This window comes from Numida meleagris, chromosome 19 (genome assembly GCF_002078875.1).
Source record: "Numida meleagris isolate 19003 breed g44 Domestic line chromosome 19, NumMel1.0, whole genome shotgun sequence".
NCBI classification, from domain to species: domain Eukaryota; kingdom Metazoa; phylum Chordata; class Aves; order Galliformes; family Numididae; genus Numida; species Numida meleagris.
In genome coordinates this window covers 777,863-792,664 of record NC_034427.1, presented here as the reverse complement: position 1 = coordinate 792,664, position 14,802 = coordinate 777,863, and the positions used below count along the sequence as shown (strand labels likewise).

General features: G+C 46.1%; 1 protein-coding gene across 4 annotated transcripts in view; it reads left to right on the top strand.

Annotated features, from left to right (window-relative positions):
• RALGAPB (Ral GTPase activating protein non-catalytic beta subunit) overlaps positions 1 to 13,950 on the top strand; it is a 63,773-nt gene extending 49,823 nt beyond the window's left edge. For 3 of the 4 annotated variants that reach the window (XM_021416514.1, XM_021416512.1, XM_021416513.1), the window contains exons 24-30: positions 385 to 550; positions 2,755 to 2,877; positions 3,681 to 3,817; positions 5,011 to 5,119; positions 7,379 to 7,457; positions 8,071 to 8,219; positions 9,963 to 13,950. In XM_021416514.1, coding sequence (XP_021272189.1) covers positions 385 to 550; positions 2,755 to 2,877; positions 3,681 to 3,817; positions 5,011 to 5,119; positions 7,379 to 7,457; positions 8,071 to 8,219; positions 9,963 to 10,156 — 957 coding nt within the window. In that variant the 3' untranslated portion in view covers positions 10,157 to 13,950. The remainder of the gene's footprint in view (positions 1 to 384; positions 551 to 2,754; positions 2,878 to 3,680; positions 3,818 to 5,010; positions 5,120 to 7,378; positions 7,458 to 8,070; positions 8,220 to 9,962) is intronic. The other variant, XR_002444155.1, reaches the window with a different exon arrangement.

Below are 14,802 nucleotides of genomic sequence, written 5' to 3'. Positions count from 1 at the left end.
CTGCACCAGACAGGTCTGTGGTTTCTCCCTGATGAGTGGATAAATCCTGAAATTACCATTTGTAGCCATTTGTAGCAGTGTGATTTCAGGCTTCAGCAATGATGGCAGAAAGCTAATTTCATAGAATCATAGAATGGCCTGGGTTGAAAAGGACCTCAAAGATCATTGAGTAGGACATTGCCATGCAGGATGGTTGATGCTGGGCAGCAGGGTCCGGTGCCTATGTAGAAAGACTGGGATTCCAGACTTGCTGAAGAGCTCTATTCGGGCAAAACCATTTTGGTGACACAAAATTTTGGATGATAGAAGCAAAGGTAGGATGAGGAGGGAAAGAGCAGCTTCCTGGAGCCTCTGTACATATCGTGCTTCTGCTGGTTGTTTCAGATCCTGAAGAACATGGAGTCTTCCAGAATTGTTCAGCCGCACTTCCTGGAGTTCTTGCTGTCTCTTGGCTGGTCTGTCAATGTGGGGAAGCATCCTGGGTGGACTGGGCACGTCTCCACAAGCTGGTCCATCAACAGCTGCAGCGATGAAGAGGGACCTGAACAAGGTAAAGCATAGTCAATGGTGTGACATTGAGTTTTGTCTCCTTTTGGATAAAATTGGTTTAAATGTTTTGTTCCTGTGTGCCTATATGAATACTTGCATACTTTTTTCACATTTTAAAAAGCATTTAGTAGAAAGGTACATGTAAATTGATTAAGCTTCAAGCCAGAGCGACCAAAGTAATGTGTCTGTGTTGTTGGGAGGAAGTCATTTCAGCAAGAAACACCCATATTCCATACCTCTAGCAGACTCGGTGAGTCTTGTTATATAATCCAAAACCAAGATTCAGATGAAATTGGGTACAGATTTTAGTGTGTATTAGCAGATGTGCTTGAAATATTGTATGATTTTTAGTGCTCTGTAAGTAGATTAAAATGAGCTGTTGACGAGTAAGATAGCTGTAATCATGCTTGGTAGTCAGTAGTGAAAAAAGTGGCTGTTTGTAGGTCACCGAGGCTGGAGCCCACGCACAGCTCTTCTGCTGTCCTGCTTCATTTATTCTGCTTCTTTTCCACTACAGCAACTCTTGTCTTGTACTGTGACCAACTAAAGGCTTTTCTGAATATAACTACAAATGATAGAAGGTTTGAGGTGTTAGGAAGGGCTTAAGAGAACAGAGGCATGTCTTTCTCAGAACAAGTCAGGAGAGGTTTCGGAATGGCCAGGGCTTGGTTTATTATTTCTTTGAGGACAGGGTTGTTCTGCTCTACACTGGAGCAGAGCCTTCTCCCTTCCTTTTCTGGTTGGAGTTGTCAGTATGGCTGCACAAAAGATTGTGCCCTGAATTGGTGAGGTGTAACCAGTTTTAATGTGGAAGATAATGTTTAGCTTCAGCCATTTGAGTTAGATCATAGATAACCAAAAAGATGAATTCATTTAATAAATTAGTGGAAGAAGGGATGGAAAAAGCAATCAGGAATGGGATTGAACGAGGGCTGCTTTGAATCTGGCTTCAGTGCTGGGAAAAATCCACAAGTGGAGTTGTACCTTTGCTTCAAATCTACTGCTTCACATTTTTAGCAATTGCTTGCTAGGGTTGGACAAACTCATGAATATTTTTGCTTAGTTTTTTCCCCCACACTCTTTGCTGTGGCTGATGCTATTTGTTTTGTTAAATGTGTATTCTCTCTGTGGATGGCTCTAATTAAAACAAAAAACACACCAGGAAAAAAAAAAGGCAAAACAAACAGAAAAACAGTCAGGAGAGTAGAAGAGCTTCCAGTGGGATGTAATTAAAACAAATTCACATGCATGTGTTTTGGTTTTGTTTCCACATCTTCCCCCTCTACTTCTCCCAGCCCCAAAAGGAAAGAAGTTCTTAAGCAGTTGGATGTGTGTTGAGTTGCTGCTCCCTGAGAGCAATGGGCTCGAGAGATTCCTTCCTGATGGTGAGGCATGGCTCCGAGTTCCCGGTGTGCCTCCGGCCACTGCTTTGTGTCAGTGTGCTGAACATCACCACTCCTCTAGTTTTGCTGAGGCAGCTGTTCCAGGGGCTCCTCTGTAAACTGGCTCAGAGAAATAATTCGGCTTAAAGCCTTTGCTGTTCTTTCTGGAGAGATATGGGGAAGGAAAAGGTGGTTTGGGTCATGTTCTTATAGCGTGGCTCCACTGAAGACTTGTTTCTCTGTACTGTGATCTCCTGTTGTAGTGGCCAGCTGTGATGTGGGAATAAGAGGGGGCTGAGAACGAGGAGCTTTCTTGCATTAGCTTCAGCTCAAGGGTGTCTTTTTCCAGAGTGTCTTTTTCTAATTATATAGAGAGAGAAGTTTATAGAAATTGGCTTAAATTCTAGAATATGGTCAGGCTGAAGCTACAAATGTAAGCTGTCTTGAAATTTAATGACAAACTGAACAATGCCTGTGTTAGAGCAAATGGGTAGAAATAGCTACTGGATGAATTCCTGTAGAAGGTGCTTACTTAGTGACTACTTACCAAGATTGTTCAGTCCGAGGAAAGTATAATGTATGGTAAGTACAGCTGAAATATATTCAGAGTAAATTCTCTTTCCAACCCAAAGTGCTATTTCCTTTAAAATAACAAAAAAGTTCCTCTGAAAGTTGCTGTTAGCCATGAAATTTAACTGTGAAATCTTCTCGTTTTAAAATATGACTTACATTATTTCTTTTCATTCCACCTTGTGACTGAAGGTCTGTGCCTAGAGAGGTGAAGCTTCCTTTTGACTTAACCTTCCTTCTGTGTCTGTTTCAGATGATGTAATAATTTCGGAAGATATGGGAGCAAGTATCTTCAATGGGCAGAAGAAGGTGCTGTATTACGCTGATGCCCTGACAGAAATAGCGTTTGTTGTCCCATCACCAGTGGAGTCCCTAAGTAAGATCATTTTGTGCATGCCTTTTTAAAAACAAAACCAAACACAGTACAGAACAATTGTTTTTTTTAATAGAGAGCTTTGTCAGAAGCAGAAACAAAGGAAGCAAACAGGTGGTGTGAGTAGCAAGATCCTTGTCAGAAAAGTACTGATTTAAATGTCCGTATCCTTAGAATCCTTCTAAGGTATTACCTGTTCAGTGCCCCTTTGTTTTCACAGTCTAAGCATCAAATATGTATCCAGGTTTGCGTGCTAGTACATGCTTGCCTGCGTGCCTTAGGTTGGATGTATGGGTTCTGATATTGTTAAAATATACTAATCCTTGCTATTGAGTTCAGAGCAGTTTTGTGGGTGGTTTTGTTTTCCTCCGTCCCTTCTTGATGACATGCTCCTGCAGCACAACGAGGAGCATGCGCCAAATGGCCATGTAGGTGAGCAAGAGCTTTCATGAAGTCTTCTATTCCAATGAAATTCTACACAATGGTTTCAAAGGGTCGTGAGGAAATTACATGCGTAGGAAGAGGCTGTGTTGTGTAGGAAATGACATAATCAGACAGGACGCTTCTAAATCCATAGGGAGTGCTTTAATTGCAGTCAGTTCCTGGGGTAACTTGCAGTTATCCTCTGCTGAATTCTCTTCCCGATTTTGAGCTCTGTTTTGACTTGACTGTATACCCATCCATGTATGTTCAGTTTCAAAAACCTTAGAACCTTTCTCAGTTTCAAAACTGTACTTATGATAACAACTTCAGGGTTTTTTTTTGGCAGAAGAAAAAACAAAACTTACTTTTCTGTTGACTTATAGCTGATTCACTGGAAAGCAATGTGTCTGATCAAGAAAGTGACTCTAACATGGATCTGCTGCCAGGAATATTAAAACAGCCATCCTTGACACTTGAACTCTTCCCCAATCATACAGACAATCTTAATTCCTCTCAGCGGGTAAGGCAAAACTTGCACTGAAAAATAGCATTTATTTGTTTGTTGATTTTTTTTTTGTTGTTGATTTTTTTCTTTTCTTCAAGGTGCACGATGGCAATGCTGCAGTGGGTTTTGGTAGTACACAATTCAGTCTCCTGGCATTTGGAGTTACTCATTCCTAGATTCCAGTCTGGCTAGCATTTGCACCTACAGTAGGAGATTGCAAAATTACATTAATTAATAAAACTGAAACTTGCTAAGTAGGAACATCCTGTGTACTAAAATTTTGAAGTCTATGCAGGAAAAAGTATATGCAGTATTCCTGAAATAAACCAGACCCCAGTCCATGCTTGGAAATTTAGGATGGATTGACATGACTGTTCATCATTACCTGGTTTAGAACAGCTGTGGCTGAATTACCTAATGTGAAGCTGCTTTAGTGTGGTAGCAAAGCAGAAAGACATGAACTGCTGTAATGGTTAAAGGATTTACAACTGCTTATTTCTTGTTTTAAATTCACTTCCAAATGTACTTGCTGATTTAGAATCTTTGAGAATGTTAAGAAAAACTTGAATGAGTTTTTAAGGTGATGAAATGACTCATCTAAATAACCACAGTTGCCTGGGTGTGTTTTTATTGGACTTGCAGAAAATTACTCTTAGTATAAGCACAGTAAAAATGGGGCCAAATGAATTCGAGTGTAGGGCAGGAACCTCAGTTTAGCTCACTGGATTGGGTGGGAATATTAGCAAGGCAAAAGACATTTCTTTGAGTAATGAGTAGATTTGCTCCAAAATATTGAATTGATAATGAGAATATCATAAAGCTCTGCCGTGATGGATGCGCTGGAGTTCCACAATAGCATCGGAATACAGCAGTGCATGTGCGTGTTCCCTAGGAACACGGTGCAGTTGCATTGATTGCAGCTTGGACACGTGTGACAAAGCTGGGAAAAACAAAAAATTGACGTTGTTTTCAGCGTCTAAAGAAATAAGAGACTTTTCTCTTGTTTATGTTGAATGTAAGTATTGTAGAGACCCAAATTACTGCTTCTAAGTGGGGTAATCCCACTGTAGCAGACCCATCATAATCATTTGCAGAGGTTGTACCTGCCTGAGATCTGAAAGACAAAGGAACAATTGATGAGATGCTTTAGATAAATCACTGGGCTTCTGGTGTTTGCAAATCCTGCTTTTCCCTTGTGTTTAAAACAGCTCAGCCCTACTTCCAGATCCAAGAGGGTGCCTCAGGGCCGGACCATTCCACCAATGGGACCTGAAACCAAAGTGTACGTGGTCTGGGTTGAACGTTATGATGATATAGGTGCGTAGAATTTTAATTGTTCACTGATGTAGCAACAGAACAGAAACCAGGGGAAAATCTCAGCTCCATTCCTCTAGAAAAAAATGCTAAATCCTTATTAATTTCTATAACTGACACTCAAGATTCTAAAACCGTTCTTTGATATTTGAGTGATGGTCCATGGGGGTGTGTAAGTGAATCACTGGCTGTAGATCTGGAGATTATTTTAGCTCTGGCAGTACATGCAAAACACCCTCATGGAGCTTCTCTGTAAGCTTAGTGTATAAGACCAGTGTGCTCTTGGCTGCTGTATTCTCAGAATGAAGCTGTTGCTCTTCCTTTAGAAAAGTGACTTTCTGACCCTTGTTTTGCTTCTGATCTGCTGGTTCTGCTCTAAAGGGATCATCAGTTTCTTGGTTCCTTTGAAACTTTGTACTTTGATCTGTCCTGTTGAGGACTCACTTAATCTGCTCACGTTGCCAGTTTGGATGGTGCTGGGCAGCCCACTGCCATTCTGCGTGCCATTGTTCAGGCAGTGTCCTACTCCTTATGCTGAATTAATGCTCCTTGCTTTGGTGTTTCCCCCCTGAGTCTGGATAACTTGAGAGAGACCCAGCATTGTCCATCCTGCTGTAGCCATAGCATGGTTAGTGCTGGCAGCTGTCCCCCAGGGTCGAGGAGTCCTTTGTTCATGAGAGTTTCTTGCATGCTTGTTCTAAGCTATGGGCCAGGCTTTAGTGTGATGTGAGAGCCTGTCTGTGCTGGCCTAGCCTGGCAGTGTCTGTAACACTGCCAGCAACAGATAATCTGTTTGAAGTTGTTTATTCTGCCTTTGATTTCTAATCCTGGTTCCCAGTTTAGCATTAATTAAATCCTTAGCACCTCCCAGAGGACAGCAACCAAGAGAGTGCAAGAGATCAGAGGAAGCTTCCCATAAGTTACTGGTATAAAGTCTTCCCTTTCCCAACCAGGACTCTGGCACAAAGATCTTCATGTCCACAGCACATATTGCAGAGCATTGCCTGGGATTGGCATACGCACATCAAGTTCTGGAGCATCTCTTCCTTATCCAGAGATTGGCCCAGAGGGTTTCTCCTTGGTGCCAGGAGCCCCTCGACCACTTCAGTTCCTGAGCTGATGTCCCTGACCCTCTCGTGTGTGGGTGGCAGCTCAGGCCAGCTCACTGGAGGGACAGTGACTGCTGCACGCATGTTTCTGCTCAGCTGCTTCTTTAGCAGCCATGGGTGTCTCCTAGAGCTATGGGCCTGAAGCTGAAGAAATGAGTCTGTGAGCCTCAGTGTGCTTGGCAGTTGGATGACTTGCGGGGGAACTCTTGAAGGTTGCTCCTAGCCCAGAGGCTTTGCCTTATGCTTCTTCTGTTCTTGGCTTTTCCTTATGCCATCTTTGTATTTGCACAGTGGAAGAGCTGACTCTTTGTAGTGCAGGCTATCTCTGCTGTAGCTGCTGCTGGCCCTCCCTGTTGCTTCATCTCAAATACTTCTGTGGCCTCTCCCTCTGTTAGATCCAGGTGTTGTGTGCGCTCTGCACCCCAGCTGTGACAGCAGAAAGTGTTTTCAGGCTTTATGCTCTTTCTGCTGGAGGAGGCGTTTGCGTTACCCTGCTGTCCGAACTATACTTGACTTTTTTTTTTTTCTGAACTTCTCTGTAAGCTGCTGCCCCTAAACAAATGGGTGGGAAGTGCCACGTTCCATTCCGGTTCTTATTTATTCCTTCTGCACCTGTTACCGAGGGCGAGGCAGCAGAAGGGTGGGTTGTGCTGAGGGATTTGCTCAAGGAACGACGCTGTGTTCACCAGAGCAAATTGGTATTCCCATGGCGGAACTGCAGACATGAGCAGTGGTACCATTTGAAATTCCCAGCACTGTTCTTGGGACTGATTACTTGCAGATGGGAGAAGAAGCTGCTGAATAATGATTTGAGAGGTGTTTTGTGGTTGTGACACGCTTCAGCTTCTTCCTGCTTCCCTGTTCCCTTGGAGATTCTGACCTTTGGGACTGAGAGAGCTGAGGATCTGGGACATGTTCTCTAATCCACTGAGCACTGGGTGAAGGAGGTGTGCCTTGTGTACTGCATGTACTGCTCAAGCTTAAATAGCAAGAACAGACTTTGTATCACCAGTTTTGCCAGAACATCCCTGGTATAAGTGCTTGAGAGTTGCATGGGTTTAACTGATGATAACTAGTCTTTATTTGCGCAAAAACAAACAAGCAAACAAAAACCCTAGGGAAGCTAAACTTTATTCTCTGCATCCTCTTACAGAAAACTTTCCCCTCCCTGATCTGGTGTCTGAGACTAGCACTGGCGTAGAAACTACGGCCAACAGCAGTGCTTCCCTGAGGTAAGACTGCTCTTATTTTCATTATTGTTCTTGGTTCTTGCGGATGACATTTCTAGGCTGCATTTCAGAAGAAGCTATGACTTAGTTTATTTGCATTCTTCAGCTTTCAGAGGCAACTCCAAAAACTGTAGACAGTCTTGTTAAAAAGACAGATGAACTCCTTCAGTGGATTTCTTTTCTGTTGGGGAAAAAAAATGAAAAATTTTTTCAAAAAAAAAGAATTTCTTTTTTTCTGAAAAAAAAAAAAGGGCTTTTCATATTGCTGTGGTTGAAACATAAATTAAGGGGTAGAAAATGTGTAGTCTTATTCTTGAGCTTGTGATTAGCCTCCTTCCTGATTTACTTCCTGGTGAGGCAGTTAATGCTGCATGTACATCGTGAAGCTCAAAGCTCTGTCTGCAGGACGTTCAAATTCTGTGGTGACAGAAGTTTGTAGGAACAGTGTAGCTGATGGAACTATCCTTAGGTCCAGAGAATGCACACAGGAACCCTGCTGGTTTAGCCACGACACACTTTAACATCCTTTCAACACTGGATCTGCGAAGGAAAACAATCGCTTTAATTGAAGCACTGCTGTAGAACTGATTTAACAGCCATATTTCTTTCTCTTAAGATCTACCATTCCCGAGAAAGAAGTTCCTGTGATCTTCATCCATCCTTTAAACACCGGCTTATTCAGGATAAAACTACAAGGAGCAACCGGGAAATTCAACATGGTTATCCCGTTGGTGGATGGGATGATAGTCAGTAGGAGAGCTCTTGGTAAGCTGGAGGTGGTTAGGAACACCTGTGGTTTCTTTTTTTTCTTTTTTGCTTGGAGGCATTTCATCGAGTGGTCTGATCCTTCCTGTTTTGCCCTTGTGCATCACGGTCATCCTGCCAGCAATACTTTTGCCTGTACTCCTTCACAAGAAGCAAACCGTAACCAATATTCTTTTTGTGTTTATGTTTGTACTACCTGCTTCCATTCTTCTCTTATGTTGCTACAGTGAAATCTGGCTAATCCCAAGAACATAATGGGGATCAGAGTGAAGGAAAGCTCAGGTGTCTGTGGTGTGTGGGTAATAATATATGTGCAAAATGCACCATCTGGGATTTGTCACTGGGTATGGGGCATGCCAGCAGGTCTTTATTGTGTTCTTCTTGCCACCAGAGTGGCAGCAAGGACAGCAGAGGGAGCAGGTGGTTAGCATGTAGCTGAAGGAGTTGTGGGACAGGGCACTGCTGTCTGTAGGAGCCATGTGAGGGCTTGGAGTAATACGGTGGAAGGAAGAAATGTAGTGTGGATGGAAAGAACAGAAATGTGACCCTGATCTTTAGCACTGAAGGCCACGATGCTGGTGTTTCTCGTCTGCCAGAGGGTACTGCTGAGTTCCTGGGCTCTGCTGGCACGCTGCATTTGTTCCTTCTGTTTTGAAGACAGGCTTGCAAAGGAAAGCCACAGGGATTGGCAGGCCCATGTTAACGTGTGTGCTGTCCACCTTTTTATGTATTCCTGGATGTGTTAATGAGCGATCTGGGCTGTCTGTGCTATTTAAACTCAGCAACTGGAAATCTCTCTCCAGTGAGAGCTATTCTTGAGACAGAATGAAATGAATTAACTCTGAGTAGAGTGGACTTGAACATAACCATAAAACTGATGTAGGAATCTGCTGGGGGTGACTTCCAGGTTCTGATTTTGCACATCATTCAGTGATGGTGAAAGTAAAGCCAGACAGGGCCTTCAGATAAGTTTGTGATCTCAGCTGATGGCAACAGCTTGCACTAATGGTGAATCAGGTGTGTTTTTCCTGGTTTTTTGGCTGCATTGGGAGTAAAACAGTGACATATGTCTGATCTCTAAGTTCAGTACATGTAGCTTGTGTGCAGTCAGGAATCGGGTCCTCTAGATAAGGAAGGCAGCGTTTGCTGTTTTACTGACACTTCTGTCTAGGCAGAAAAGAGGTCAGTGAACACCTTTTTTGATAAAAGATGCGTATGAATTTAATTTTGGAATACAAGAAAGTCTACTGTTCCTAGCCACAGTCTGTTCTCATTCCTCCCCCCTGCTCGGAGCAGTGGTTCTGCCATTCCTGCTGGCTCTGCGGTAGGTTTTGCCATGCCCAGATGGCTCCCCAGCATCACCTCAGACTCAGTCCCTGTAGTCCAGGCCTCCAGCTGTCATACAGCTCTTCTGGTAACGGGGGCCTGTGCCGCTTACCCACTGGGTCCCAAGGGCACTGCTGAGGACAGCTGCCTGGCGTTGGCAGAGCCAGGGAACCCTTCTCGTCACTCTGGATGAGAGTACTGCTGACTTCACCCCTTTCTTATTTGTGTTTCACATTAGAACGGGCTTACAGGGCTGGGGACGGGGATCATCGGTTACCAGCTGGTCTTTCTGAAAAGTTCTCCACTTGGAGCTGCTGAGCATCTTCCCCTGGGTTCCTGCTTTCTTTAGCTGTAAAACTGTCAGAGGGGCAAAGCTGAACGTGTTTAAACTTATTTCTGATGTTCTTTCTTCTTCAGGTTTTTTAGTGAGGCAAACAGTAATAAATATTTGTCGGAGAAAGAGGCTGGAGAGTGATTCATACAACCCCCCCCACGTCCGCCGAAAACAGAAAATCGCAGACATTGTCAATAAATACCGCAACAGGCAGCTGGAGCCTGAATTTTATACCTCGCTTTTCCAGGAGGTTGGGCTCAAGAACTGCAACCCCTAGGCCATTATCCTCCCCGGACAATTAGATCAGAGCTTGGTGGCTACAGTAATGAGAACAGTTAAATAACAACAAATTTCCTCAGCCCTCCGGAATTCAGGAAACCGTATTTTAGCACAAGTCAGCAGATACTGTGTGGGAGGAATGAGAAACGAATCCAAAACATTGCAGTTGGGATATTGACTCAATTCACCTACCCTCGAAAGATTACTTAATGCCAGTCTTTCTGGATGCTCGCAACATAATCTCTTCACGCAGCCATCTATTCCAGACTAATTAAGAACCGTGTCTCGTTCTGTAAGAAGAAAACAATCAAAACAAAAGCATCTCTGCACTTAAGTACGAAGAACACAATACAAACAAACCTGCCTTCAGACATCTCGCTGTGCCCACTTGCTGGAGGAGAGAGGAGCAGGATCTCTCCTTGAGGAGGGAATCTATTTCTGAGCGCTGGCTGTCCCCACAAGAACTTCAGGAGAAGTTTCCGACCCCCTTCAGCGTTCTTCAGAAGTTACATCACTGCTTGAAACCGATTTGTACGCCACGAGGAGGAAAGCTGCTCGGGAACATCAGGTCGCCAAATGCATCACCAAGATGCTGTATTTTACAGTACCCCCTGTCTGTGCACGCGGCGCTTCTGTCACCCAGGGAACAGACACAGCGGAGGGACCTGACTTTCAAACACACCTTCTTACCAGATAAGAGTTCTTGGTTCTATGTAAACGAGGTTATGACTTTCAGGTCTGTTGCAAAATGTCGCGTTTAATTTTAGTGGCTTGATTTTATTTTTTTTATGCAACTGATTATGTTGAAATGTCTCTATCGCTGTGTCATCCTTTTCATTAAATGTGCAAACATCTCCTGCTTTCCTTGCGCTGGGCTGAAATCTGAGGTTCTGGGGCTGCCTCCTGCCTGACATTACATTCATCGAATACGCAGTTTTCGCAGCTTCTGCGCTTTTCAGAAGCTCCTATTCCACAGACTATAAAACAATTGGAACAGAAAAGTCAAGAACTCTTTCCATTAACTTGCCATTCCATGGAAAGTCTATTTGGAGTTGTAAGTTAAAATTGTTTTGAAGCTACTCTGCTTTCTCGGCAGCGGTGATTCCCCTTCACCTAGGTCAGAAGTTTTCCCCCGAGCCGCTGGTGTCTCCCTTGGCCCAGCTCAGGCACATGGGTGGGTCGTTGGCTCACCCCAGAGGAAACAGACCGGCATGGCTTCGGTTCTCTGACCGCGGGCAGCTTCCGTTCAAGCGCTGCTTCCTCTGTGGCCGCCCTCCGGCTGCCGAGCTCCGAGCTGACAAGCCGCCCCCAGGCTGTGCTGGGAAAAGATGTTTACAACTACACTTTAATGCTGGGAATATGAAAGCTGCAGTGGGCACTGGTGTTCTCAGGAGTGCTTTCAGGCCCCCAGCGCCATCCTGCCTTGTGTGGCAGTAATGAGTCATCACTGATGCTCCTGTGTAGGTGCAGCCTGCGATCGCTGGCAGTGCACGTGTTCTTTTCCTTCCAGTAAGTAGGTAGTAGGAGAGCATAAACGTAAGCAGGAATTTGTGGAGCTCCTCAAGTTATGACAAAGTGTTTCTCGGAAGCTTTTTAATATGCATTGCAGTAATGCCTGTGAGTCACTTAACTTTGATATTTCATTTACTTTTTGCAACAATTCCGACCTGAAACAGTCTTACTTGTTTCATTACAGCTTCCCTGCTGAGGATGTGCCCTGCTCCCGGCTGCGTGTGGCTTTTCAGAGAGGTCATGCACACAAAGGCCCCTCAAAATGCGTGCACGGGGACGTGCAGGGTGTCAGCCGACGGGTGCTGGGTGGCAGAAGCGCTTGCTGCAGGGGCAGGCACACTGGCCTCTCAGGAGGTTTTGAGCCAGATGAATCACAAACGGAAAAATGAAACCACATCATGAAATCACTGTAGCAGTGAGCAGGGACGCTGGCTGTGCTGCGCTGCCCTGGTTGCGAGGGGCAGCAGGTGTTGCCGGTCAGCGCGGGGTCTGGCGGCAGAGCCGAGGAGGGGGCCTTGGCCTCATCTCTCTGCTCAGCTCTTGCCTGTGTCTGTTTAATGCACAGACACTAAATTTACCCACGTTGTGTATGTACCTATTGGATCTAAGTAATGGCCGAACACACTTTAGTCCACTGACTTAAAAGGCATGGCCAGTGCATGTGTAACAAAAAGAAACATACAGAGCGATCAACTGTTTGCACATCTTCAGCAACTTAAAACCCATATACCATAGCTGTGAGTGTGTGTCACATGCAAAACCATTGGTTTATATCCCAGTGAGCTGCAGCAGCTGCTGCTTTCAGGTGCACGGGTACAGTCAGGAGCAGAGGTGTGGGCTGGGGGGAGCCCTGGGTGTTTCCTTCCGAGTCCGAGAGCCAAAGGAACTGCCTGAAATGTTGCATTTTAACGCTTGGCTGAAGAGTAGCTCGAAGGTCTGTTCCTTGTTTCATCCAAAGTGTGAGTGTGGCACCCACCTGAGCAGTGCTCACAAGGAGAGCAGGGCAATGTGTCACAGATCTTAAAAGATAAGTTTTGCGTGCGCTGCTGCCCTTCATCCTGCGGCCTGGGTGAGCAGGTGTTAATAACTCGCTTGCTCTGATTTGTAAGGTCACCATTTCATATGTCACACGTCCGCGGTGCGACCTAGCTGTAAGTTTGGGGTTTTGTGATCTGCAGAGGTGAGCCGTCAAGAAAGTCGCAGTGCAGCGTAGCAGTGTTGTGACTGCGGAAGCGTGCTGTGCTGTCAGCCCTGGCGTTGGCTGCAGTGCCTGTGGTGGAGCTGTGTTCCGTGCACAGAGGTCTGTGCCGACGCTGTGAGGAGCGGAGCAGCAGCGCAGGAGCGATGCCGGGCAGCACAGCTGGTGGCTGCGGTTGGCCCAGGATGGCTTTGGCTCTTCCCTCCCAGAGGCTTAGAGCAAAGCTGAGATTTATGTCAGTCGTGATGCTTCTGTCAGGACCCCGGGCTTCTGGGGTTTTGCACCACACGCTGTGGCTGCGTTTTGCGTCCTTACCCATCGGAGAGTGGATGCCCAGTGCGTTGCCCCGAGCTGCAGCTCAGGCACAGATGTGACACAACCAAACAGACTTGCTCTATTCACACAGTAAGGCCTTTCAGTTTGGGTTCATAATTCTGCTCTAAATGACGGCATCCTCTTAATGGCGCAGAAAGGAGGGGTAGCGGCCACCTTGCTGAACGCGGTGCTGAAATTGCGGAAATGTCGGTACCTTAATAAAGGCTCATTTAAAGAAACCATCCTTTCTTAAAGGTACTTGGTAAATGCATGGCACGTGTGCAGCAAGCAGCAGAGGGGGATGGTGTTGGGGGTCAGGGTGTCCGTGCGGCCGTGGGGCAGCTCTACTGCAACAGACCATAGCTGTGATCAGTGACTGCGTGATTGAGCGATGTCTTGGAAGGAAAGGAGACGTCTTCCACGTGGATGTTAGCAGGAGCAATTGGAGGTGAGGATGCCAGATATCACGTGCTTCGAGTCATACACAGTTTGTATGGATCTCTGTATGTTGCCAAGACATGATCTTTTTGTTCCTACTGTATTTTTCTGTAAATATCCCTGGCGCTAAGTTGTAAAGTAAAGGCAAAATGTAAATATGAAGATGTGAACTACGTTCCCTGTCTCTGGTCCTTTATCTCTTTATTTGTTTAGGGAAGGCACACAAAGGCTTGTTTGTATTTATGCCAATTCTTTGTCCAGGAGAAACACATCAAATATTGAATGTAACACAATTAGTCCAATAAATTTTAAAGATTCTTATCTAGTAACTTTTCAGGTTTCCATTTTTAATGTTAATGTTCCAGTTCCTTTGGTTGAAAATACCAGCGGTGGCGCTTCCCCTGGGCGCTGGCAGCCGACGCGGGCACATTGTGCACCCTCTGCTGCACGGCAGCTCTGCTGGCGGGGTGGGCACGGAGGGCAGGAAGCCCCGGTGCATGCAGGCGGGGGGAGCTGATGCGCTGAAGCCGTGCGGTTAGAATGCGGCACCGCCACTATCGCAAAAACTGCTTTATTCGGCGCAAACTGGGGATAAGGAATTTCTGATCTCAGTCGCTCGGATGGGGAGAGGAGCCGGGCCATGGGGTGCTGCCTCCTGCAAAGGCAGCGCAGCCAAGGCCGTGGGGTGTGGGCAGCAGGCCGGTGGGGAGCCGGGAGCACCCCCTGCCCCAGCCCAGGTCCTGGGCCCCAAGAGGCGTTTGCTGGGTCTGGGCCCTGCTGTGCGTTTTGGTGCCCAGCAGTGGGCCCTGGCAGCCCTGTGCCGCTCAACCGTGTCCCGGCACACGCAGCAGCTCAGCACGAAGCGCTCCTCTGGGACGGGGGCTTTTCATGGAACAGAAACCAGTGGAGGGACCCTTCAGAAACCCCGGGCAGAGCAGAGCAGCACAGGCACTGCGGTGTGGGCTGCTTCCTGCTGCCCGGTGGATTTTCTGCTTTCTTATACTGAGATGTGATTTCTTTTCAGAAACACCCGCCCTGCAACCCAGGGCTCACCTCTGCCTTTAGCTCAGCTGTGGCTGTGATGGCAAAGAGGCGACGTGAGGTGGCTCAGGGTTGGATGGTAACCCTGCCTTGGCCTCGGGCACCTGCAAGGTGAGGGCACAGGAGGGGACATCACCAAA